The sequence below is a fragment of the Hyperoodon ampullatus genome, assembly GCF_949752795.1.
Source record: "Hyperoodon ampullatus genome assembly, chromosome: 12".
Taxonomy (NCBI): Eukaryota; Metazoa; Chordata; class Mammalia; order Artiodactyla; family Ziphiidae; genus Hyperoodon; species Hyperoodon ampullatus.
Genome location: NC_136925.1, coordinates 61,277,020 through 61,302,099, shown reverse-complemented (window position 1 = coordinate 61,302,099; position 25,080 = coordinate 61,277,020). Strand labels below are relative to the sequence as shown.

Genomic DNA, 25,080 nt, shown 5'->3' with positions numbered 1-25,080 from the left:
CCATATTTTATGTAAAACATCACAAGGGAATTTCAACGAGATTAAGCCAATCTTGGAAACAAAACAAAACCCCCAAAACTCATCTTCAAAGAAACAAAAAATTAGCTTTAGTCTTTTCTGCAGCACTAAATTCCAAAAGACAAAGGGACACAGGAACTAAATATATAAAACTCAAAGTTAGAGGGACTGTAACTCACAAATTCATCACTCATATGACATCATTTATAGGCAGGGTAAGAGTCTCAAAAGATGTCCTTCTGGGAGAGGGTGAAGGGATTGGGGAGGCAGGATTTAAAATGTCCAGATCATGAAGAGGTGGTTGAACACTTTAAGGTTGGGGACATCATGGTAGAAAATTCTTTAGCAAGCGTATGTTGATGCCCATCGTTTGTTGATGTCATCAGTCAAAGACCACCAGGACACAACCGTAGTCAAAATTATTTTTTTTGATGCTTTTTGCAGGCAGAGAGACCGCCATGGAGTCTAGGTGCTTCTCATAAGAAGGTGTGAGGAATTGAGCACATGTAGGTAATGAGGAGGGAGGGCTCAGGTGAGCAGGGGTTTCTTCTGGACTGGGCACTGTCAGAAAGTGGGAGTAATTCTGCAGTTGGGTATCAATTTTCATATAGGAGGTAGGAGAAATGGAACGCAGTAGAGCAGCAGCAGTCATGCATATTGACCACAAGAGGGCGATGTTAAGTCATTTTCATGGTTTACACGGTGCCTTTTGGTCTGTGCTCAGGTGTGACGACACTATCTCACTGCATCAGGAGCACAGAATAACCTTGTCTGATGTCAGGTTTAGGAATTGTCAGTGTTCAGTAGGAGAACACCATGGCCCAGCTGTGAGTGCCAGGCCAGCTTTTAGCTTTCAGAAGATCCCTTTTCTCTCTCACGTTGAAACCACTTAAATATGTATTAGTAAATTAATGATGAAATAAATGTGGCAGCACTATTTACAATAGCCAAGACATGGAAACAACCTAAATGTCCATTCATAGATGAATGGATAAAGAAGATGTGGTACGTATACACAATGGAATATTACTTAGCCACAAAAAGAATGAAATAATGCCATTTGCAGCAACAGGGATGGACCTAGAGATTATCATACTGAGTGAAGTAAGTCAGACAAAGTCAAGTATCATATGATATCGCTTATATGTGGAATCTAAAAAAAATGATATAAGTGAACTTATTTACAAAACAGAAACAGACTCACAGAGAAACTTATGGTAACCAAAGGGGAAGGGGAGAGGGATAAATTGGGAATTTGAATTAACAGATACACACTACTATATATAAAATAGATAAGCAACAAGGTCCTACTGTATAGCACAGGGAACTCTACTCAATATCTTGTAATAACCTATAAGGGAAGAGAATCTGAAAAAGTGTGTGTGTATATATATATATATATATATATATATATATATATATATATATGTATATATACATACATATAATTTTGCTGTACACCTGAAACTAACACAAAATTGTAAATCAACTTACCTCAATTAAAAAAAAAAAACCTTTTCCAGTCTTCTTTGTCTCTCACATTCCCTGATTAACTGTGACGCAGAGCATCCTTTCACGCACTCATTAGCCCACTGTGTTCCCTTTGCTATGAGTTGCTTTTCCATATCCTTTGCTTACCTTTCTATGAGGTTGTTCATTTCTCCTACCAATTTGTTTAACTTCTTATATACATCATGGACATGAGTCCTGGGTGTGTTACATACATTGTATATAGTTTGGGCTGATACCGTCATCTTCATGGCACATCTGGGAAGATGTGGGCTGCGGTGGCAGCCCTGGTTTTAGGATGGACAGTTCAGCGACAAGGCAGAGAGAAACTGGTGGGTGGTGGAAAGAGAAAGTCTGCCTTCAGCCACCTCTGAGGGTGAGGGCAGTGATGCACTGAGGAAAAAGCACATGATTTGGAGACAAAAGGACCCTTACCAACTATGCAATTTTGGACAAATTCACCCCTCCGAGGACAAAAGAGGGGAAGTAATGACCTTTACTTTCTATAGGATTGTTGTGTGGAATAAATGAGTAAATTCATGTAAAGACCTGCCTCAGGGCCTGGCACTTAATCAATGTTCGAGCAGTGAATATAGTGTGAATCCCATAAAATGATACACACAGATGCCTTTTGACCATTTTAAAGGGCCATGAACACATAAGCTGATGTTACTTTAACATATCATTATCCATTTCTCACAACGTACTGGACGGCTGTGAAATATTTGGGAACTCTCTTCATTCGGAGTTTAGAGACTGAAATACTCTCGGAGAATGTCAGGTCACCTCCCACTTTCACTGATTGGCAGATGGGGTCACTGGGTCTGGAAGTGAGGAGGAGACTAAGTCAGGAGTCGGGAGAGTGGGGGGATAACCTCCCTGAGGAACGCCAAGGGGAAGGGCAGGCATGTCCTTGGCTATGGCTGGAACAAGGGCCCTTTTGACGCTGGAAAATTTCATAGATGGGAAATTTTTACCTTGTAGCTCATACCTAGATTCCTACGATCCCTCTACGGGGGAAGTGTACTGCCGAGTTCCAGACAGTGGAAAAGAAGAGGTGAGTATATTCACTCAGAGAAGACTGAAATCGACTTTGCCTGTTGGTGATTTATGGTAACTTAATTTTCTAGGAGCAAAGGGGGTTGAGAAAAGGTGTAGGATTGTTAAACATTAGCAGAAGGAAGGTTTTTAGTTCTAGGAAGGTTTATTTTGTAATTGGGTATATATGATACACGGCACCAATCTCAGGTTACCATATGCAGAAACAAATAATAATCCAGGGAGCCTAACACAAAGCCACAACTCACAGACATTCCCTGATGGGTGCCTAGTAAAAAGCATTATTTGTAAGAATGATCAGTATTACTAAGTGATCCTTTTTCTCCACCAAGTGTTGCCTAAATTTGCCATTATATTCATGGATTCCCAAAAAATGCATTACTTCACAAAAATTAACAAAATCTTAAAACCCAGGGATTTATTTTATATTATCCTGTAATAATTCTTCATGTCTTCAAAATATCTAGTAAAGTAAAACCAATCATTTGAATGATGAAATGCAGAATCAAATTCCTGCATATTTTTGAAGTTAAATTTAACACTACTTTTTCTTACTCAAAGTACTTAATGGTGCACACATTAAAACTTTTTTTTCAGTGATGTAGAATTAATATTATTGAAGAGTTTTGTAAAATATTTGTGATATATTTGATTAGTTATTGCACTGAGAGGATAAATATATTTGGGGTGATAAATGTGGCTGATGAATGTATACTCATCTAAATGGATTTATGCTCAAATTAAATGGATTTTAATTTATTTTTTTAAGGCACAAAGAACTAGATTATTTAAAAGATAATTGTAGCCTTCATATGTAAATGAGTATTATGTGCAACGTTTTTCTTAAAAAAAAAAGAACTAAGCTATTCTTTCTCTACTGTTAATAATATTCTAAATCTGTCTTGCATTAAAAAAAACCTTTAGACTTTTGGATTAAAGTTTGCAAATATTGGCTAATTTGTTGGTTAATCTGTAACCTGAAATTTTGTTTGCTTCAAATGACCTGGGATAGACATGGGAAATCCAGCTTTTCCAGCCCTCATTGTCTCAGAGTCCTTTCCAAAGTAAAGTTAAAATTGACAAGTATGCCAAATTCAGGTGAAATATTTTCTGCAGCTAATGGCTCAGCCCTTGCAGAAGAGAGAATGAGGGATGGATACACCTGCTCGCAGAGGAATAGATATTTTGGATTTCCCAGCAATCCAGCTTGCAAACATTCCATCTGATACCATAAAAGGTTTTTCTGGCTTGAAAAATATGGTTACCATGCAAGCCACATGCCCAATTTCCCCAAGTCACTCACAGTGCTGCCAGTCTGTCAACAGGACTCCCATTCATTCAGCGTTTGCTCTGTGCTGTGCATTCACTAAGCCATTGAACACAAATTGTCCCAAATCTGAGTCATAACCTATAAATAAGACTCTATCATCATCCTTATTTTACAGGTCACAGCATGCTTAGATTAGTGGTCACACACACGCAGTAACATTTGCACCGTAGCATTGGGGTCCGACTGCCTGGCTTCAGAGATCAGCTGCACTGCTTAATACCTATGTTCTTGACCTACAGCTGAACCTCCCTGTGCCTCAGTCTCCTCATCTATAAAATGGGGATAATAATAATACCTACTTCAGAGTGTTGTTCTGGAGATTAAACAGACTGACATATGTAGAGCCCTTTGCATCTGGCATATAGTAAATGCTTTATAAGTATTATCCTTTGCTAATATTATTGTATGTAGTACATTATATGTGTTCTACATTAAATGGATGTAGGACATGTGACATAGGACAACTTAGAAAATATGACTGGACTTGAGTTTTCTGCTTTTCTAAAAGATCAGAGTTTTGCATCGACAACTGTAGGAAGATTCGATTTGACGTTGACTGCTGTAGGTAGGAACCCTCCTCTTGTTGGCTGGCAGCAGGGCATCAACCACCAACTTTCCAAACATTTGTAATTAAGACAAGAATCCTTTTATACCTATTTTAGCTCAGCCGAAGGCGACTTTGTTTACATAAAGAAAACGAGAAGGCATGTAGATCCGATTTGGGGTGATAGGGCAGCTGAATTGTCAGATCATGTAATACAAGAAAGATGCCGGAAGCTTGTGGAAAAAGATTCTGAGCCAGCCTGGGTCCAGTGGTGGAAGAAAGCTGTGAGTGATTATAAATGTCATGCCTGTGAGAGAGGAGAAGGGAGAGACACAGGCTCTGGATTTGCCATCTCTGGAAAAGGCATTGCTTAGACGTTTGCCTAAGAGAGGAGAAAGACAGCAGAAGCCCTGATAATTCATTCTGCCTCCATGAACTGGCTTTGCTGATACCTTCCTATACATTGTTTCCTTTTGGATTTAGCTCTAAAACCAGGTCCCCAAGCTATCTGTTCAACCACAGATGCCCTCTTCTCCAACAGAGGACCTTTCCATTGGGCGGAGCCAGGCAGGGGACTGGGACTGTGGTTATGCCATAGCAGGCCAGCTGTGGTCTTGGGAGCCACAGAGATCTGAGTTTGCATCCTGATTCTGCCACTTATTAGCTGTGTGACCTCTGGCAAATTACTTGAGCTCTCTGTGTTTCAGTTTCCTTATCTGTAAAACGGGCTTAGCAACACTCATGTTACAGAATTTTAAAAGGGATTTAATGAAATAATTTGTGTAAAGCATTTAGCACATTCCGTTATATATAAAAATTAGTCAATAAATAACTAATATGATTAGTCATTCCAAGTGAAAATGACAGTCTGGGATGTGATTTCAAAGAAACTTTTAGACCTTATCAAGTGTGTCAAAACTGCATTAAGAGTTTAGAGATTCCATACATCTTAATTAAGTTTCCTCTCTCATATGATATTCAGAAATTTTCTGTATTTTGAAATTATTGAAAACGTATACCTGCTACTCAAATAGATTCTATTATCGCCACATTCTGGATACCTTGGTCAAAATGGAGCATTTTTCTTTTTTTGTGGTGCCTCGACTTTGCTGGTCATGTAAACACCACTTTGTGGGCGACTCAGTACTGGGAGTGTTGAATACTTGCAATTAGGCAGAAAAACGTTAGCCATGTACGGACCTGTGGATTCTGGATTCATCCAACCCTCGGGAGCAACAGTCTAAGGCGACCCTCTTCCGTTTGCTCCTCCGAGGTCGAAGCCGCAGTGGAGGCCGCCAGAGCAGCTTTTCCGGGCTGGTCCTCCCGGAGCCCCCAGGAGCGCTCGCAGGTGCTGCAGCGGCTGGCGGATTTGCTGGAACAGTCCCTGGAGGAGCTGGCTCAGGCTGAATCCAGGGACCAAGGTGAGAGGCATCTGTGCCGGCCTCTTCCCTCTTTCCCACGCTCGCTCTCTCTAGCGGAGCCGGGGTTTAGCGCCACTGTCCCTTCTTCATGGGAAGTGCACGCACTATCTTCCTGGCGGTTCACACGCTCCTTCCAGGTTGTCAGTTGCTCTCTTGCCTCTTAACCGTGTGGATGGAACTCAGGACACTTTCTTCATGTTACCCCCACCCCCTTGGACCCATCAGCTAGCCCACCCACGTGCTTCTCACGGCAGTGGTAGAGGATGGAAAGCCAAACCAGCCAAGGCCTCTGAAGGCCGAGGCTTGCAACTGGCCCACTTCTGCTTCATTCTGATAGCCAAAGCATGTCAAGGCCCAGCGCAAGTTCAAGAGGCACGGAAATAAATACACTGTATGTTTGGTGGAAGGAACTGCAAAGATGTATGGCAAAGGGCATGGACATAGGGAGAGAGGAAGAAGGAGGGCTGAGGGTGCAACCCTCCACTAGTTCTAAGTAGAGAGTTTCAAAGCAAATTTGTTTCTTTTCACTACGTGATTCATTTATTATTTTAAAATTTTAATTAATTAATTAATTAATTAATTATTTTTGGCTGCATTGAGTCTTCCTTGCTGCGTGCGGGCTTTCTCTAGCTGCGGTGAGCAGGGGCTACTCTTCGTTGCGGCGCGCAAGCTTCTCATTGCGGTGGCTTCTCTTGTTGCAGAGCACAGGCTCTAGGTGCATGGGCTTCAGTAGTTGTGGCATGATATTTATTTTTTAATTGAAGTATAGTTGATTTACAACGTGTTAGTTTCAGGTGTACAGCACAGTGATTCAGAAAGATATATAGATATATATATATATACATATACATATACATGTGACAGCTCTTCAAATTGTCTTATATATGTATATATGTATGTATATATCATATATATGTTCTTTTTCAGATTCTTATTCCTTATAGGTTATTACAAGATATTGAATATAGTTCCTGTGCTCTACAGTAAGTCCTTGTTGGTTATCTATTTTATATATAGTAGTGTGTATATGTTAATCCCAACCTCCTAATTTATCCCTCCCCCTCCTTTCCCCTTTGGTAAACATAAGTTTGTTTCCTAAAAGCAAAGATAACTTGAAGAACAGTCACATGGTTTTTTAGAAAGATTTCCGATATGTTGGTCACTGTTCCACTCCCAACACAATTTCCCAATTTTTTTAACTGCTTCCCAGAAGTCAGGGTAATGGAGTAAATGTCTGTAAATCTTTGTAATGATATCTATTAGGAAAGGCCAAGATCTTTTTTTGTGTGTGTGTGTGGTACGCGGGCCTCTCACTGTTGCGGCCTCTCCCGTTGTGGAGCACAGGCTCCGGACGCGCAGGCTCAGCGGCCATGGCTTACAGGCCTAGCCGCTCTGCGGCATGTGGGATCTTCCCGGACCAGGGCACGAACCCGTGTCCCCTGCATTGGCAGGCGGACTCTCAACCACTGCCAAGATCTTTTTAATTTATATGCGTGCTGTAAAGCAACCTAAAGTTAAGAAGCAGCCTGACTCCAAACCTTAAGAAGAAAATGCTTCCTGACACTGCAGAGTCTCCCTGTATCACTAAAGACAACTAAGGAACAATCCAGGTAAGCATATATCTAGGATGTGCATGGGGCACATGATGGGTAGGCAAGGGCCACACAGCATCCTGTGCCAGGTTCCCATCAGTGGTTCTGCCATGTGTCCATCTTAGTGACTCCACTGTGTGTTGAGGGGACAGTTAATATCATCACATGCTTTTTTGATGATGTGCAAATACAGCTGTCTTAACACCCATTATTCCAACCCCTCTGTAGCATGTCCAAAGCTTGGTGATTTTGAATTGAAAGAGCTGGTGTGGGTGAAGTGATAGCATCTGGCGAATTCCTGATGACAGCTATGAATTGTTCAGTCCACAAAACAAAGATTATTTGACTCAACTCTAACCCCCTCTACTTCATCTTATAACCTCACGTCTAATTGTTTCATAGTTTTATCAAACTATGATCAACGCTCTGTAACCAAGGAACGCCCATCCCAGGCTAGAAGAAACAGGCTACTTCAGTGTGAACTAGGATACGTGTGTGGTATTGCTTCCTCCCAGTCCGAGGTGAAGAACACTGACAGTGCCTTCTGTTGTTGACTTTTTACAGGGAAAACCCTAACCCTGGCGAGAACCATGGACATTCCCCGGTCTGTACAGAACTTCCGGTTCTTCGCTTCCTCCATCCTGCACCACACATCCGAGTGCACACAGATGGACCACCTGGGCTGTCTCCACTACACGGTGCGGACCCCCGTGGGCATCGGTAGGTGCTGCAGTGAAAGCCTGGACCACAGCTGCATGTAGAGATGCTCAGCCCTGTAGAATTGATCTAAAGGAACAGACTTTAAAAAAAGGAAAGTAGAAATTTCTTCTACTTTATCTGAAATTTAATTGGCCTTAAAAATCCAATTCTAGTTTATTTTCTTTGTGTCAAATTCCCTAGTTATTCCTGGAACATCGGAGGAATCACAGAAAAAAAGAATGATGCTGATTGTAAATTCACAATTCAGGACTTTTTGTCCCTTGTAATTAAAAAAAACAGTTTATTTCCAGAGAGCGTTGTGATTAAGATCATAGATTTTAGGTTATGTGTGGGGTAAGTGATTTAACTTTTGTGTGCTTCAGTATCCTGATCTGGAAGCTGGGAGGATGGTTTAATTTTATCTTTCTATATCTTTGTGTGAATTATGTAAATTAGTAAGTGTACAGCACTTAGAACAGTGCCAGGTACATGGTAAATAAGCCTTGACTGGATTATCTACTTCCCTCTTTCATTTCCTGCTTCTTGCCCTTTAGAGGACATATAAATATCTGCAATAACTAAAAATTTCCACTAGATGTCACTATTTCCTCAGAAAAAAACCAACCACTGTCCATATTTTACTAGTTATATTTTATTAATTAATTTATTTATTTTGCTGTGTTGGGTCTTCGTTTCTGTGCGAGGGCTTTCTCTAGTTGTGGCAAGCGGGGGCCACTCTTCATTGCTGTGTGAGGGCCTCTCACTATCGCGGCCTCTCTTGTTGCGGAGCACAGGCTCCAGACGCGCAGGCTCAGTAGTTGTGACTCACGGGCCTAGTTGCTCCGCGGCATGTGGGATCCTCCCAGACCAGGGCTCGAACCCGTGTCCCCTGCATTAGCAGGCAGATTCTCAACCACTGTGCCACCAGGGAAGCCCTACTAGTTATATATTATGATAGAATAAAAGAAGATATTTTAAAGGGGAAGAAAATGGAACATTTTACCTGAGCCCTTCGGAAACGGTATTTTCAAGGCATTATAAAAGCTCAAACCTCCTCCTAAGAAGTATGCTCGTACATTATGCTGCAAAAATATTGTTATTCCATAAAAAGCAGATTTTTCAGTGGGAAATTTAATAATGTAAACTAATAATAATGTAAACAGGCTTGAGGGCAGTGTATAAAATAAGGTGAATCCATTTACTTATTCATAATGTAGGTTTTATTTTTCACGTTTTATGGTCAGAAGCCTAGGTGGTTTCAGAATGTTACATGGAGACCCACTGTAGATGTTGGTTCTGTTACTTACCCAGCAAACCTATCTAGTCAGGATACAGGTGAGAACCTGGAAAGATTTTTTTTTTTAATTAAAAAATACTCTGGGTGAGCTAAAATGGATTTCACAGTCTCAGAACCTATTGCTCTTATTTTACAAATAATTCTGAACAGCTTGAGATTTTATGTCTCAATCCACAAGAGATTAGAAACAGAGATGGAGGAATTTAGAAGAAATAGTAACTGGCCTGTTTGATAATGAGGAGGGAGAAGTTTAAACAGTGCAGAGATCAGTCTACAAATCTCAAAACTGGTCACATTCTGAGAATGTTTAGGGACAGGTGACAGTCTTTTAGCCCCAGAACTTATATTGCTGTTGTTCATAAATATAATTGTAAGTCATCAAGAAACGAGTAAACTGTACTGATTATAGTTTTTAAAGGTACAGCTGCTTGTAATACAGTTTAGAATTAGTTCCCTGAAGTTGGCTACAAAAGTTTGGGATTTTGGAAGAGTAAGCTGAAGTTTGGTGTAGCATGAAGGAGTTTTCATTCATAAAGCCTGTCTGGCCCATCTGCTTTGAGGGGCATATCATTGCTGACAATGCTTCTGTTATCCTCTGTTAGCTGGTCTGATCAGTCCCTGGAATCTGCCCCTCTACTTGCTGACCTGGAAGCTGGCCCCAGCGATCGCCGCTGGCAACACTGTGATAGCCAAGCCCAGCGAGCTGACTTCTGTGACCGCGTGGATGATGTGCAAACTCCTGGAGAAAGCAGGTAATTGGGAGATGGGGTTTAAGGGGGGGCACGCGGTTGGCTTTGGAGATGTACGTTTTGTAGGCTTCGGCCACCGTAGGGTCACTGACATTTGAAAAGTTCTTATGGATAGAAATCTGCTTAGCACCGAAACAGATCCCAGGGACATCTCTGATTTTTCATTTCCCTGATCCTCTTCTGAGAAATCCCCTTCATCCACGGGGTTCGTGCCCACTGCTTCCTTTCTTCATCCCCAGAACGTGCTACTGCAGGACAGCTCCTCCTTGCACGGGCTCCACAGGCAGAGTCCCCTGAGCACAGGATAGCAGTACAGCAAACGGCTTAAAGAACTTGATGAACTCAGACACCAGCCTGCCCCAGACCGTGTCTCCAATAGTCAGTTTAAATACTACATTTGAAACACAAGTGGATTTTGATGCAAAAAAGAATATTGCTAGGTACCTCTCTGGTTTGCACAGCTATAGAATGCCCAAGAGAAACAGCCCATTTTCAAGAGAATTGAATACACACCCCTCAGTTTTCCCTGCATTTGGAACCACTGCTGAGATGCTGCTATACTACAGTTCCTTGTCCCCCTTTTGCCGATGGTTTAAAATGTGGAGGGTGTGTTCCTGGTTTCGCCTGGAGTGTTCAGCCGACACTGCACCGGGATTGGAAGGTCACAGGCAGGAGGCTCTAGCTTGTAACCCACAGGAAGCCCCTCACTGTGAGGCTCTCAGCTCATGTCTCTGCCCAGCCTGGATGGGAATGATGGGCAGGTGGCGGGGAACAGGCTCTGTCAGTCTCTGCTGTGCTCGTTTCCTTCAAGCCCACAGGGAAGGTGTTGCTGGGCTCACTTAGATGCATAGAGGGGTGGTTGGTAAGAGCCAATCTCTCTCCTGGATGCCTTTTCTCTCAAAGCAAAAACATACACACTGGCTTCCAGGAAAGTTGAGCCAGTTCCTACTCCAGGGTTTAGATGACAGGTTAAATTGTGCCCATTGAGGGAAGAGCACTGGGCCTCAGGACCCTAGTTTAGCTGCTCATTTCCCTCGTATCCTATGGAGGAATGAGGCCACCCAGCCTAGGTCTTTGGGATGATGTCGATGGCTGCCCTAGGCCTCTGGAAGGTGCATGATATGAACATCCCTACCTCCCTCCTGTCCCAGAACGTGCCATCCCTCCCTTACAAAAGAGACTGCATTCTACCCCTTTCCTTGCAAAATTGAAACTCTAGTATCTGCAAAGGTCCAAGGTGTTTCTTCCCTGCCTCTTGACTGCCGGTTCCCTGGTGTGAGATAGAAGTGGGGCCTCCACTCTGCTTTGATCCTGTGTTGGATACACAGGGAGCTGGGGAGGGTGCCACAGAGCCGTGTTCCAGAGACCACTCACTCCTAAAATCAGCTACATCTTGATCTATGATGATTTCTCTTTTCTAATCACCCTCCTCTTTCATATAACCCAGAACCTGGTCTGCATGAAAGTTTTATGTTTCCATTTATTTACCCAGCATTGCTCCTATTCTTGTGAATGAATAAACCTATTGTACCGAGACAGTCCTTCCCTCCCTCCCATCCTCCCTCCCTCCCTGGGCTGGCTTTGCCAAACTTTCCTCCTCCAACAAACACTGAGAGTATGTTGGTCCAATTGCACCTGACATGAGCCCTCAGTTTCTCCACTGGGATTGGGAAGGGGTGTGAATTACATCACTTAATTCTGCTTTAGAGCACTCTAAGAGAAACTTGCAATAGTGTAAAAAAAGAAAGCTAAAACAACCTGCTAAGGCATTCTGGATATTTCAACAGCTAGCTCCTCTAGTCCGGGGCATTCAAACAGACTTGGTAAATGAACTTTCTTTGAAATAAAATCATCGAATATTTATATAGATACACCATGAATACCTCTTTGGGAGCCCTAGAATATTTGGTTTTTTCCCTTGGGGGCACCAAACGTTTGCTCTCATTCCTGAAGTGTCCACTGATGGCAGATTTCTGGCCCTTCCTATTAATTTTGGTTCTGCTCTGTTTAAGCTTAAAATTTTCCTTGTCGTGACCCAGGCACATCCTGGCACTGGAGGGACTTCCTTCCCTTTGCTGTCTCTTAGCCGCCTACTCTGAGTTTTACTGAATTGTTATTTGCCAATTAAACTGCCTTCTTTCTCTTATAACCAGAATCTTTCAAGGGTAGAAGGCAGATTTATCTAGAAAAATTTCATTAGTATCTGGATCAAATGGCAAGATGGTTCTGAGAAGTACTGGCCAGTAGATAGCTCTTAACTTATTAACATCGGAGCTCAAAGAAACGTAATCAAGCAATGTATTAATACGACGAACCTCACAGAGCTGTTGGGAGATCTATAGGGTGTAGTCCACTTACAACAATGACCAACCCACAGGAAGTACACAATAAATGTGAGCGTTTACTGGTACTCTTTAAATTTTTTATTTTTATATTTTATTCTCATTAAAATTATTTTAATAGCATACATATGTAGCATTATATCTTCTTTTTCATTAATTTATTTAATTAATTTATTTATTAATAGATCTTTATTGGAGTATAATTGCTTCACAATACTGCATTAGCTTCTGTTGTACACCAAAGTGAATCAGCCATATGCATACGTATGTCCCCATATACCCTCCCTCTTGAGCCTCCCTCCCACCCTCCCTATCCCACCCCTCTAGGTCATCGCAAAGCACTGAGATGATCTCTCTGTGCTATGCTGCTGCTTCCCACTACCTATCTATTTTACGTTTGGTAGTGTATGTATGTCGATGCTACTCTCACTTCGCCCCAGCTTTCCCCTCCCACCCTGTGTCCTCAAGTCCATCCTCTATGTCTACATCTTTATTCCTGCCCTGCAACTAGGTTCATCAGTACCTTTTTTTTTTTTTTAGGTTCCATATATATGCGTTAGCATACAGTATTTGTTTTTCTCTTTCTGACTTACTTCAGTATGACAGACTCTAGGTCCATCCACCTCACTACAAATAACTCAGTTTCGTTTCTTTTTATGGCTGAGTAATATTCCATTGTATATATGTGCCACATCTTCTTTATCCATTCATCTGTTGATGGACACTTAGGTTGCTTCCATGTCCTGGCTATTGTAAATAGTGCTGCAATGAGCATTGTGATACATGACTCTTTTTGAATTATGGTTTTCTCAGGGTATATACCCAGTAGTGGGATTGCTGGGTCATATGGTAATTCTGTTTTTAGTTTTTAAGGAACGTCCATACTGTTCTCCATAGTGGCTGTACCAATTTACATTCCCACCAACAGTGCAGGAGGGCTCCCTTTTCACCACACCCTTTCTAGCATTTATTGTTTCCAGATTTTTTGATAATGGCTATCATTAATTTATTTTAAATGTGATGTGTTAAAAAAAATTTTTTTAATGGGTATTCATTCTATATGGCAAAGTAGGGCATGGCACAGTGGATACAATGAAAGGCAAAACACAGACCCCATGTCTGCCCTTGCCTGGAGTACCTTCTAGTGGTCGATATGTAATGAACAGGAAAATCCATAAAACACATAAATGAATACATGCAGATATAGAGCAGTAGAGTTTCGTGATAGAAAAGATTGGGGCACCTACTTGGGGGTGTTCTTGGTCAGTCAGTCTTAGAGGATGATGGTGCATCCATATCATGGGGAGCCGGACCTTCAACTCAAGACTCACCTTCCTGGGGGAGCCCTCCCTCACTCCCCTGGGCCGAGGTAGTCAGTCTCTTCTCTGGCTTCTTTAGTGCATGAATGCTCCCTCTACTTCACATTTGCCCACTGAACTGTGAGTCGTGGATGCCAGCTTGGAGCAGGGCTTTCCTCCCTCCTGGGGCCCAACCTGCCTGAGGATGTATTTGTATCTTCAGCCCCTGAGGCCCAGTCAATACTATGGAATGAATTATATAGAATGTTCAACCCTGCATTTTTTTAGGACAAAGCCCCCTGAGAAATCCCACCTGGGGTATAGCATAGGCAGAGGTGATGCTGTAGTCTTTGTTTTGCTATTGAACCAGAGACAGCCGTTAACATTCCCACCCAACCCCATTCACGCCGTTAAACTTTGAAGGAGAATCTCCATGTAACCTGAAGTCCTCGACATACTGAGAAGAATCACTGAAACCGATACTGCTTCCCATCCAGGTGTTCCACCAGGTGTGGTAAATATTGTGTTTGGAATGGGACCCAGGGTAGGCGAGGCGCTGGTGTCCCACCCAGCGGTGCCCCTCATCTCCTTCACTGGGAGCCAGCCCACAGCCGAGCGGATCACACAGCTGAGTGCTCCCCACTGCAAGAAGCTCTCGCTGGAGCTGGGGGGCAAGAATCCTGCCATCATCTTTGAAGATGCCAACCTGGAGGAGTGTGTTCCGACCACAGTCAGGTCCAGCTTTGCCAACCAGGTATGTCCTCTGGGTTTTTTCTTCCCCTTTGTTTATTTGCTTGTTTTTAACTCAGTAGCCCTGTCAAGCTGGATCTGTTGCATCACAGTGCAAAACTGGGGTGAGTAAGTCAATCCAGGACTATTTCAGTGAAAGGAGAATGGTTACATTGTGTTACTCCATTGACTATCTGTTCAATCATAATGTCACTCAGAAGCCTTGTGGCGTCTCCTGTGCAGCAAACTCCTCTTCTTGAGTTACACGGCTTTTATCGGGCGATGACTTCTTTTTTTGCTTCTCCAAGCTTCCTCATTCCTTTATTTATAGTTTTCCCAGTCTTTTCTTGCTGTCCAGGTGTCCTAGCTCCTGGAAACCTTATTATCCCTCCCCAGAGCATCCCAAGTGCATTCACACACTTAGAAATAAGTACCTGAACAAGTCTCAAGCAAGTTTCTTAACTTAACGTCATGGAGGAGCCTTGGGCAACTTTGTTTCTCCTGATTGTTAGATGGGTTGTTGTGAAGATGAAATATCAATGTGATGAAAATATTTATTTATGCATATATGTACAATCATACATACACAATACTGACAAGTCCAGAATGTGGTTTGTAAACTATTACATGTTATGTTCAAATGACAATAAGGATGATTTTTCACTCAGAAATCTGTTAGCGCCTCTCCCTGGAACACTCAGTACCTCTATTTGGACGTCCGGTAGCATCTGAAACTTAACCTGTGCAGAGAAGAACTCTTGATTCCCCTCCCTCTCCTTTCCCTGTGGTACCTCTGCTCTCTCCGCCTTGTGTTTGACTCTCCAGGGAAGAGACTACCAGCCACTCTGAGTCTCAGGCCCCAAATCTGGGACTCATCCTTGTTCTTACTTTTTCTTTTCCTTATACCTCACTAATCCACCAACAGGTCCTGTTAGTTCTATCTTTAAAATCTATCCTGAATCCTATCACTTCTCCAGAGCATCTATGCCAGTTTCCTTACACTTTTGGGGTCCCATGCCCCTTTAAGAATTTGTTAACCTCAGTGGACTCCTATCACTTTTCTCATCTCCATTGATCCTGCCTGATCCAAGCTACCTCCACTTATCTGAATGTCTGAAAAGCTCTCTTAACACTCCCCTGTTTCCACTCTCCTTCTCTCCAATTCTATTCTCCACACAGCTGCCAGAATGATCATTTTAAAATGTAAATCCGATCCCATCATCTTGCTGCTTAAAGCCTTCCATTGTCCTTTCATGATACTGTGGATAAAATGCAAGCTCTGTGTGAGTCTATGAGCCTTTAAGACCCTGTGTGATGTTGCCTCGCTCCTCACCCCCTGCCTTTGTCTTCTACACCTCTCTGACCCCTGTCCCTGCCTCCATCCCCACCCTCAGCCCCACTCACCTTCCTCCCTTTCCTCACACACTCCAAGCTCATTCCTGTGGCAGGTCCTTTGCATTTACTGCTGAGAATTCTCTTCCTTCAGATCTTCATCCATCCAGCTCCTTCACGTCAATCAAGGGTCAGTTCAAATATCCCCTGTTCACCAGTGCCTTCTAGGACTCCCTTTAATAAAAGGGAGTAAAAGCTGCCCCCCCCCATTATTTTCTATTCTCATTCTCTGCTTAGTTTTCTTGTATTGTTTTGGTCACAACCTGAAGTTATATTTTTCATTGAGCTTTACTTGTGCTGTTGCCTGTCTTCCCTAGAAGACAGTGCATTCCACATGGCGAAACTTCATCTTGTTTACCACTGTCTCCCATTGTCCAGACCAGTGCCTGATATGTGACAGGCACTCAGAAGTGCAGGGTGATCTATCCATGAAGGAGTGGGCCCTCCTGTTTTGTCACTGTCCTCATGTGTCATTCTTGGCAGGGTGAAATTTGCCTCTGCACCAGCAGGATCTTTGTCCAGAAGAGCATCTATAGTGAATTTTTAAAGAGGTTTGTAAAAGCTACCAGAATGTGGAAAGTTGGCATTCCCTCTGACCCATCAGCTGACATGGGAGCTCTGATCAGTAAAGCTCATTTGGAGAAAGTAAGTAAATCCCTGTGTGTAAGTCACAGAAAGATTTCTTATTTTGAGAGGAGCTCAGTGCGAGGTGTAATACCATCTGTGCTTTGAAATACTGTTAATTACTACCCTATTTTTTAATAATTATGATGTGTGGGAAATTGTCTCTGGATACAGAGTCTGAAAATGTTAGAGATGAATACACAAATGTAGTCCAGGTTAAAGCAGCATCTACATGAAATAAATGAACTTGAGAAGTCAGTAAAGAGATGCCACCAGTAGAGTGAGGAAGGCAAATTGCAGAGCATAAAGGTCAGGTGACGAGAATGATGTGGGCTGAGAGTGGCAGGGATTTCCACCGGTAAATGTTCCCAGTCAGTCCCCAGGCAGTAAGGTTCTGCCTCTGGCTTACAGCAAACGGGAGTCCAGAAGTGTGAATCCAATCCAAATGATGCTGTCCTTAGTTGGTGGGGTGACTTGTGGGAGCCTCCATGGGAGAAGCCATTGATGTTCTCTGGGCGGCTTATGGAATTTGGGTCTTCAAGGTCATTTTAATTCATTACCTGATGGGAATCCCAAAATAAGTCATAGAATTTCAGAGCTAAAAAGACCTCATTTTCAGCTGTAGTAACTCAGGCCAACCAAAGGTAATGGTGATACACCCCTATCAGTTAACCAGTGAGGGACAGAGCCTTTACTTAAGTTTGAAGAACTCTCTGACACTGCACAGATCTGGTAGACTTACTACATTTTAACTTTTACCTTCACTTTAGTGTGGAGCACAGATGCCCGTAGGTGGGAAGGTGTAGCCTCAGTCTTGCTGGTCTCTTCTTATTTGTTTTCTCAGTAAAATGGGAAGCAGGGTGAGACGGGGAGATGGTGTTGAAGGTTTCAAGAAGGAGGAAAAAGTGTGAGATAGTCTTGCAGGAGATCAGGAGAGAGAATGGGCTTCGAAGTGACCGTGTTGTTGCCGGGGCAGCTCCAAGGGCTCACCTGGAGCTGTGATCATTTATGATCACATTAAATAAATATGTGGTCATTTATTTAAAGTGAGACCGGCCAGCATGACTGTGTTTTCCTCCAGTCAAATTCACCTACAAGATTGCAGGCACATGGGCAGCTGTCCCCAGAGTGCCTGTGGTGGACCCACAGTTGTGGATGTTCCCACCCTCGTGGAGTGAGGCATCACCACGTGCAAGAGGCTCCCTTGTCCTCCCTTATCTGGCTGTTCTAGACACAGGGATCCATGCTACCTGCCCACACATGCAAATAAGTGGTGGAAAATAACCTCCTGCATGTTCCCGAATGCTTTCTGTGGCACAGAATTAACTTCCCAGAAGCATCTTCCAGTAGACTCAGGCCATGGTGTCATCTAAGGTCCCCTTTGCAATTCACCATTCACCTGAGACTCCAAGTTCTCTTTATCAACTCAGCAGAGAAACTGTTCTTCCATCGTAGGCACTGTTATAATAACTATTTAAGTTCCCCAATGAGGGGAGGTGTATCAGTGAAACAAATCAAAGTATTTGACTTTCCTGTAGCAGTTGAAAGATTTGTAGACCCCTGTCTTTTGTATGTGAGAGAAACTGATGCCATTCATTGACTCCTATTGGTAGTTAGGGCTTTTCTCTGTTGTACTCTGAGTATTTGTCTCTTTTTCCCCGCCTAGTGAACTTGGGTCAAATACAGGCTCACCAGGTTTCAATGTATTGTAACGCCTGTGGGCTTTAATACAATATTTGTGATGGTCAGTGTATCTCTGCTGGCCCAAAGGGGCCCTCGCTTTAGCCTGCCCCCCCAATGCCCTCCTGAGCTCCACCACAGGCCCTCCCCGAAGCATTTCTGCTCTCTGACAGCAAAGCAGCCTCAGGCCATGTGAGTTGTTCTGCCCCACACAGCCAACAGGACCTCTGTCTACTGAGTCCTGGTTCCTTTCAGTGGAGAATGGTAATCAAGGTCCTGTGGGTGCCCCTTAGATGATGCCCCATGATAACAAGACAGCCAAGAGGATATGACTTAAAACCTGGTTGTGCTGAGCTCATACGCTGCCCTTTTAAGAAGTCCAGCTCGTAAAGATGGTAGCTCATCTCAGAAAGCTCCATGGTTCTATTGCTTCTAAGGGGGAAGATTTTGCACAGTGTTAAAAATAGTTTTTCATAGTTAAAAACTTAAAAATAGTGTTTATCATAAGCCATTTATTTTTATTTTTTAAGGAAGAACAATAAAGATGGTATTTCCATTATCCCACCACACATAAAACTTCGGGTAGCTCTGGGTTCCCCTTGTTTTGTGGTCCTGTAGATGGACCCCTCCTCTCAGCTGTGCTCAGAGTCCCCACCCCTCCCCAGTATAAAGTCTCAGAACCATCCTGCTGTGGCTCAGAGGGTCCCTGGACACCTTTCATCCCTACTACTCTGCCCAGAATATGTGCACCTGGATGCAAGAAGTCACAGCTTTACCCTCTGGTCTCTCACCAAGTGGGCCCCTGATGGGGGGCTTTCAGCTCAGGTCTTGTGAGGAAGCCCTAGGTGTTTCTGCCCTTTGAGAGGGAGCCAATGGAAGCAGCTTGGGAAGTGTATGTGTGTCTTTTTCAGGCTGTGACTCTTTTCAGTTCAGTGTGCCAAACCTTGATCTGGGATCAAGGAGGCAGCAGGCACACTCCACTGGCAGTTGTCTTTCCTCGCCTTTCGCCAGGAAGCTTTGGGGTCTGCGAGCCAAGGAAGGGCTGGCTGCCACCTTTGCATTCCACCCCTCCTCTTCTGCAGTAGGTCTCTGTCTTCTCCAAATCAAATTAAGGGACTTCCCTGGCAGTCCAGTGGTTAAGACTCCGTGCTTCCACTGCAGGCGGGCGCAGGTTTGATCCCTGGTCGCCTGGTCGGGAACTAAGATCCTGCATGCCGTGTACGGCCAAAAATAAATGCATGAATGAATAAATAAATAAATAAAATCAGCCACGGGATCTTTGTTTCCATCCTGTGGGATTGTCACAACAGATGGTGAAGCAGTGACAGAAGAATCCAGCTATAGGCTGTGACAGTTGTTTTGTAATGGCCAAGGGCTCCTAAGTGCAAGTGTGACTTTGTAGGTTCCCAGGATGGCAGCGCAGACCCACAGGAAATGGCAGGTGATTCTATCCTCAGGGAATGCAGAAAAATCTCCCTTGCCTATTTCACAGCGTTGCTTTTTGTTTTCATTTTTGTTTTTCTTTTGACTCTCCAGAATCCTTCCCTGCTTGACTGTCTGGAGAATCTGGCTCTAGGCCAGCCTTCCAAAGATGCAAATAACCAGAGAAAGAGAACCCTTGAGTGTTCACAGTGAGGCGGGGGGAAGCACAGAGGAAGTTCACGGGTATATCCCCCAATAAGGCCAGGCTTCAGGTCTAACTAAGGTCCACTCTTGTGGTTTCCTGTCCTCCTCTGTCAGTTAACCCCGCACCCCGACGTACACAGTGGGGAGCATCCCTGAAGTCTCTTAGCTCGTGAGTGTCAGACCGTGCATTATATCATCATCATCATCACCATCACCAGCAACATCAACACAAACAACAGCAGCTGACTTTCAAAAGACTTACTGTGTGTCAGGTATCACACTAAGTATTTTACGTATATTATTTTATTTAGTCCTCTCAGGAACCCTGTGAATAAGTGGTACAGTCAATCCCAGTTTTCCAGTGAGGAAACTGAGGCATAGAGCTTTTTTTTTTTTAATTTATTTTTGGCTGCATTGGGTCTTCATTGCTGCGTGCGGTCTTTTCTCTAGTTGTGGCGAGTGGGAGCTACTCTTCGTTGCGGTGCGCGGGCTTCTCATTGAGGTGGCTTCTCTTTGTTGCGGAGCATGGGCTCTAGGCGTGCGGGCTTCAGTAGTTGTGGCTCGCGGGCTCAGTAGTTGTGGCTCGTGGGCTCTAGAGCGCAGACTCAGTAGTTGTGGCACGTGGGCTTAGTTGCTCTGCGGCATGTGGGATCTTCCCAGACCAGGACTCGAAGCCGTGTCCCCTACGCTGGCAGATGGATTCTTAACCACTGCGCCACCAGGGAAGTCCAGGCTTAGAGCATTTAAAATCCCTCAGCTGATAAGTGGAGGAACTGGGATTTGAGCACTGCTGTGCTCCCAAGCCCACTCTTCTAACTTCTATGCTTTGATTTTATGGCCAAAACTATTCAATATTAAGTGCTAACTACTCTCTGCTCTCTCCTCTCAAGAAAAGGTTTTATAAGAATATTTCATTGCATTTTATAGCACATTAACAGTTACAAAGTTGTTTTCCTGAGCTGCAAATGTAGATATCATTGTGTCATCCAGCGATACTTTCTCTAGAAAAGAAATTCAGTTTAGTGTGTAACTTACACGTTAAATAATTTGATAAGTTCACAACTTGAAGACTGACACTTCTCTTGGTATTTTATTATCCCAAGAGCTTCAAAGAGAGAATCATGTAATTTTGTTTAGACATAATCATCTCAAACCAGAATGCTCCTTGAACTGTTTGAATCACTGATAAAGGTTTTGGCTCTGCATCCAGCAGGGGCCCCTGGAGACTCACCTGCACTCGCCTTGTTCACAGAGGACGCTGCCTCTGGCATCTTTTAATTAATGTGACCGGGTTGCTTCAAAAGAGCAAGAGAGTCAGGGAAGGAAAAGTCCAGATCTATTGTGGACTCTACCCACGAACTCAACGAGACCTTTTCTGGGAAAGCTTTGAGATCATTGTTCATGTTGGGGAGGAAGAATAGTGGGGAATATAAAGCTCTACCAAATGCTCTATTTTTCAAACGTCTTTGACTTCATGGCTTATTAAGTGTTCTATAAACTGAAGCAAAATTAATAATGAGACAACATTATCTTTTTATTTTTACATGGCAAACATATAGCTCTACAATGAATATAGTTCTACAATGGAGTACTAATCTAATATTGGGGCAGAATGCTCAGATAGATAAATGATAATCCGTAGGATTCCAAAATATCATTCCAAACTTTACCCGGCCTTTGATGTACTAGTTGACTGTTGTTTTAGACTTTTACTTTGGGGGATTACTTTTCTACTTCTTCTATGCTTATAACTCCCCTCAAGGGTAGAAGAGTGTATCATTGTGACTTCAACAACATTTTCAAATATAAATAGATATACCATTATTATAATGAGTCATTTCTATAACCAATATTAAAAAACATCTGTCATTATCTCCGAGTCACTGGATCAACTTATTACATAATTTATTTCCCATTATTGTGAGCTTTACTCTATTACCTAGATATATTTTCACAATATAATCAGTACTGAGATGAGACATTAGCAATTATTTGTTCTGGAAGCTCAGCTATTGAAGGGCACCCTGGCTTTTAATTAAGTCTTATACACCATTCAACTTCCCATTTTCTGCAATGGACATAGTCTCCCCAAAAGTAAGAAAATATTAGTCTGTGTATTTAACTACTGAATATACCTGAGTGTGAGTTCTAGCTTTACTGTCTATTATCCGTTTGAACCCTCTACCCTTTCTGAGGCTCAATTCTGAGGCTCAATTATATAATCAGCAAATAGGAGATAATAATATGTAGTTAATAGTTTTGAGAGAATTACCTGAGAATGTGAGAAAAGCATTTATCTGCATGCCTAGCACTTAGACATTAAATTTAAAAACTCTCCTCCTCTTACCTATGAGGGCTGAATGCCCAGATAATAGTTAGAGCACTTCTGCACTCAGGCGTATTTAGCAGCTGAGTGAAAATATAATCAACCTTAGATTTTGGGGGGGAATGACCTTATACATCTTGATGCTTCAAAAATATTGAATTTTCTCTGCTTTGCGTGAAGACAAACGATAAGTTGTTAGTATGTTTTTTACCTCTCCAGGTCAGAAGTTACATCAAGAAAGCTCGCATGGAAGGGGCCCAAATTCTGTGTGGTGAGGGAGTGGATAAGTTAAACCTCCCCCCCAGGAATCAAGCAGGGTACTTCATGCTTCCCACGGTGATAACAGACATTAAGGACGAGTCCTGCTGCATGAAGGAAGAGATATTTGGTCCAGTGACGTGTGTCGTCCCCTTTGATAGTGAAGAGGAAGTGATTCAAAGAGCCAACAGCGTTAAATATGGACTGGCCGCCACGGTGTGGTCAGGCAACGTGGGGCGTGTCCACCGGGTGGCCAAGAAGTTACAGTCAGGCTTGGTCTGGACCAACTGCTGGCTCATCAGAGAGCTGAACCTGCCTTTCGGGGGGATGAAGAGTTCTGGTGTGGGTAGAGAAGGAGCCAAGGACTCTTATGAATTCTTCACTGAAATCAAAACCATCACCATTAAACACTGACCTTGGCCATTGGAGAAGCTGTTACAGTTGATGCCTGGCTGCAGAGAGAATCAGTCGTCCAGTGTGGTGAACGGAATTCCTGGCATAAATTTCAACCATGTCTTGACTCAGCAGAAGGTTATCTCTATAGCTTATCCTCTGTACTTAGTATTTTTACCCTCTGGTGAAGAGATGCTCTCTCTTTTCAACGAAGAGTTGAAGAATAGGAAGGCACAAAAAGGAAGCCAGACAATGATCAGGCTCCTCTTAACTTGTGTCTTCATAGTATTTTTTCATCATTTTGATAAAATTCTTGGAAATTCAGAGATAACCAGATTTATTTTTTTCATTTGCAAGTATACAGTAAAAAAAAAAAAAAATCTACAAAGCCAAGAGAAACAAATCACCATAATTTCTACCTTTGGGGAGATTGTAGAGATTGTCTCCCCATCCAGCAGACACGGGCATGGCTCACTGGTAATTGACTGTACCTCATTATGCAAGGGGGCCGTGAATGTTGATGATGTACTTTACATGGGGTTTGTCAGAGCAGGCATATATGGTAGGTCTCACTAAATATATCTGTATAAGGACAAAGAAGAATAAAATAACTACTACTTTTGGAGGAAACTTAGAACAAGGAGTGTTTGATCCATTCCTACTATGGAGTCTAATCAATTCCAATTCTTAGCGTATGTATCTCAGGAGACTTAAAATTTACTAATCCTAAAGGAAGCAATAAATGTTAAGCAATTTTAGTAAGCAGTATGGCATACACCTTGTTTATGAATTGTCTTTTATTCATCCTTAGCCTCATCCTCTTAGAAGCATGGACTTTTTACTAAGTAATAGTGGTATATCTAGCACTTGTTTCCTGAATCCCCCAATAATCAGAGGAGAAATCTGAGGTTTACAGAGATTAAGTAGAATGTTCAAGGTCACACAAATGGTGTGGGGAAGAGGAAGGATTTGAACCCGGGGCTCTCAGATTCCATACCCTATGATCTCTGGCCATTTCGTGCTTACCTTGGGTTGTGCTTCAGAAGCAGCGAAGTCCTTATGGTTCATGGAACACATCGTGTTGGGTGTCCCCTCTGTGTCTCCCTCCTGCTTTGCCTCTCCTCCCCCCCCCACCCCTTTTCTCCTACGTCACTCCACTCAGTCATGCAACCCAATCCATGAAGCCAGGAATTTCTCCAGTACAGCCCTTTCCATGCTGACTGAAACGATCTGTTTGCATGTCTCATTTCCTGATGGGACAGGAGTTGCTGAAGGTCAAGGCAGATGTTATTCCCCTTTGAAGTCTCGGTTCACAGCCCAGTGCCTGGCACATAGAAGGTGCTCAGAGTGAGTTATGGGATGGAACGAGGTCTTCCTGGGGCACTGGGGTATTTTTTTGTGTGGCGATTGGGGGTTGGGTCAGGGGGTGCAGAATAATCTTTATACTTCTGTGTAGGACTTGGCATATGTTGGCTTGTTTACAAATGCTGAAAAATATAAGTCCCTTTGAGGTCAAGTGGTGGTGTTGGATCATACCTGGTTCTTAGCTTCTGCCTCCTCTCTCCTCTCCTTTCCTTGCTTTCCCTCTTCCCCAGCTGAGGTTCCTTGACCTTGATCAGATAAGTCTAGGACCAGTTCTGAGTGTCAGCAGGAAGAAATTCAGTAGCTCCAGTGTCTAAGAATTTGCATCTTCACTCTTGTAGTTGGTCTGATCCAAGCTCATCCTTATTTCTAAGACCTAAGCCCTATTTTGATTCCAAATTCTGGCAACTGAACCTCTTAGCTCCCAGTGCCTGAATACCCATCTCCCACCACACTGGTTTTCTGTCCAGGAGAGTATTCTCTTTAGGATTTGAAGTCAGCCCTGCTCTTGTCACTTCTTGCCTGGGCTCTGGATTCCGCCTTGTGGAGGGGCCGGCTTCCTACTGACACATTCTGGATGCCATTTCCCTGTATCTGTGTCTCTTTGGGTCTCTAGAAGCTCCTCTGGGCTCACGTGTCAGTCTCATGGATGCAGATTTGACCAAATGCTGTTCTCCCTCAACTCACCACTGCCTTAGTTCTCAGTTCAAACCATTGGCTACAGTGTCTCAGCACCCCAGTTAGATTTTTCCTCATCTGTTCTATCCCAACCAAGTGGGTGAGTTTAGTCCTAAGACCTTACCCGCCCCTGGCCATCTCATACTGTCTCAGG

The 25,080-nt window shown here is 43.1% G+C and overlaps 1 protein-coding gene across 3 annotated transcripts; it reads left to right on the top strand.

Moving 5' to 3' along the window:
• Window positions 1–2,446: 2,446 nt before the first annotated feature.
• Window positions 2,447–22,943, top strand: ALDH8A1 (aldehyde dehydrogenase 8 family member A1; the record flags this gene model as incomplete). 3 transcript variants are annotated; one of them, XM_079716831.1, is made up of 7 exons in its annotated part: window positions 2,447–2,584; window positions 5,734–5,881; window positions 8,038–8,193; window positions 10,072–10,221; window positions 14,356–14,612; window positions 16,463–16,624; window positions 22,455–22,943. In XM_079716831.1, 7 exons carry the CDS (start codon window positions 2,447–2,449, stop codon window positions 22,905–22,907), a joined length of 1,464 nt encoding a protein of 487 aa, XP_079572957.1. In that variant the 3' UTR covers window positions 22,908–22,943. The 3 variants fall into 3 exon arrangements, with proteins under 3 accessions (XP_079572957.1, XP_079572958.1, XP_079572959.1); XM_079716832.1 differs by lacking the exon at window positions 10,072–10,221; XM_079716833.1 differs by lacking the exon at window positions 16,463–16,624.
• Window positions 22,944–25,080: the final 2,137 nt, after the last annotated feature.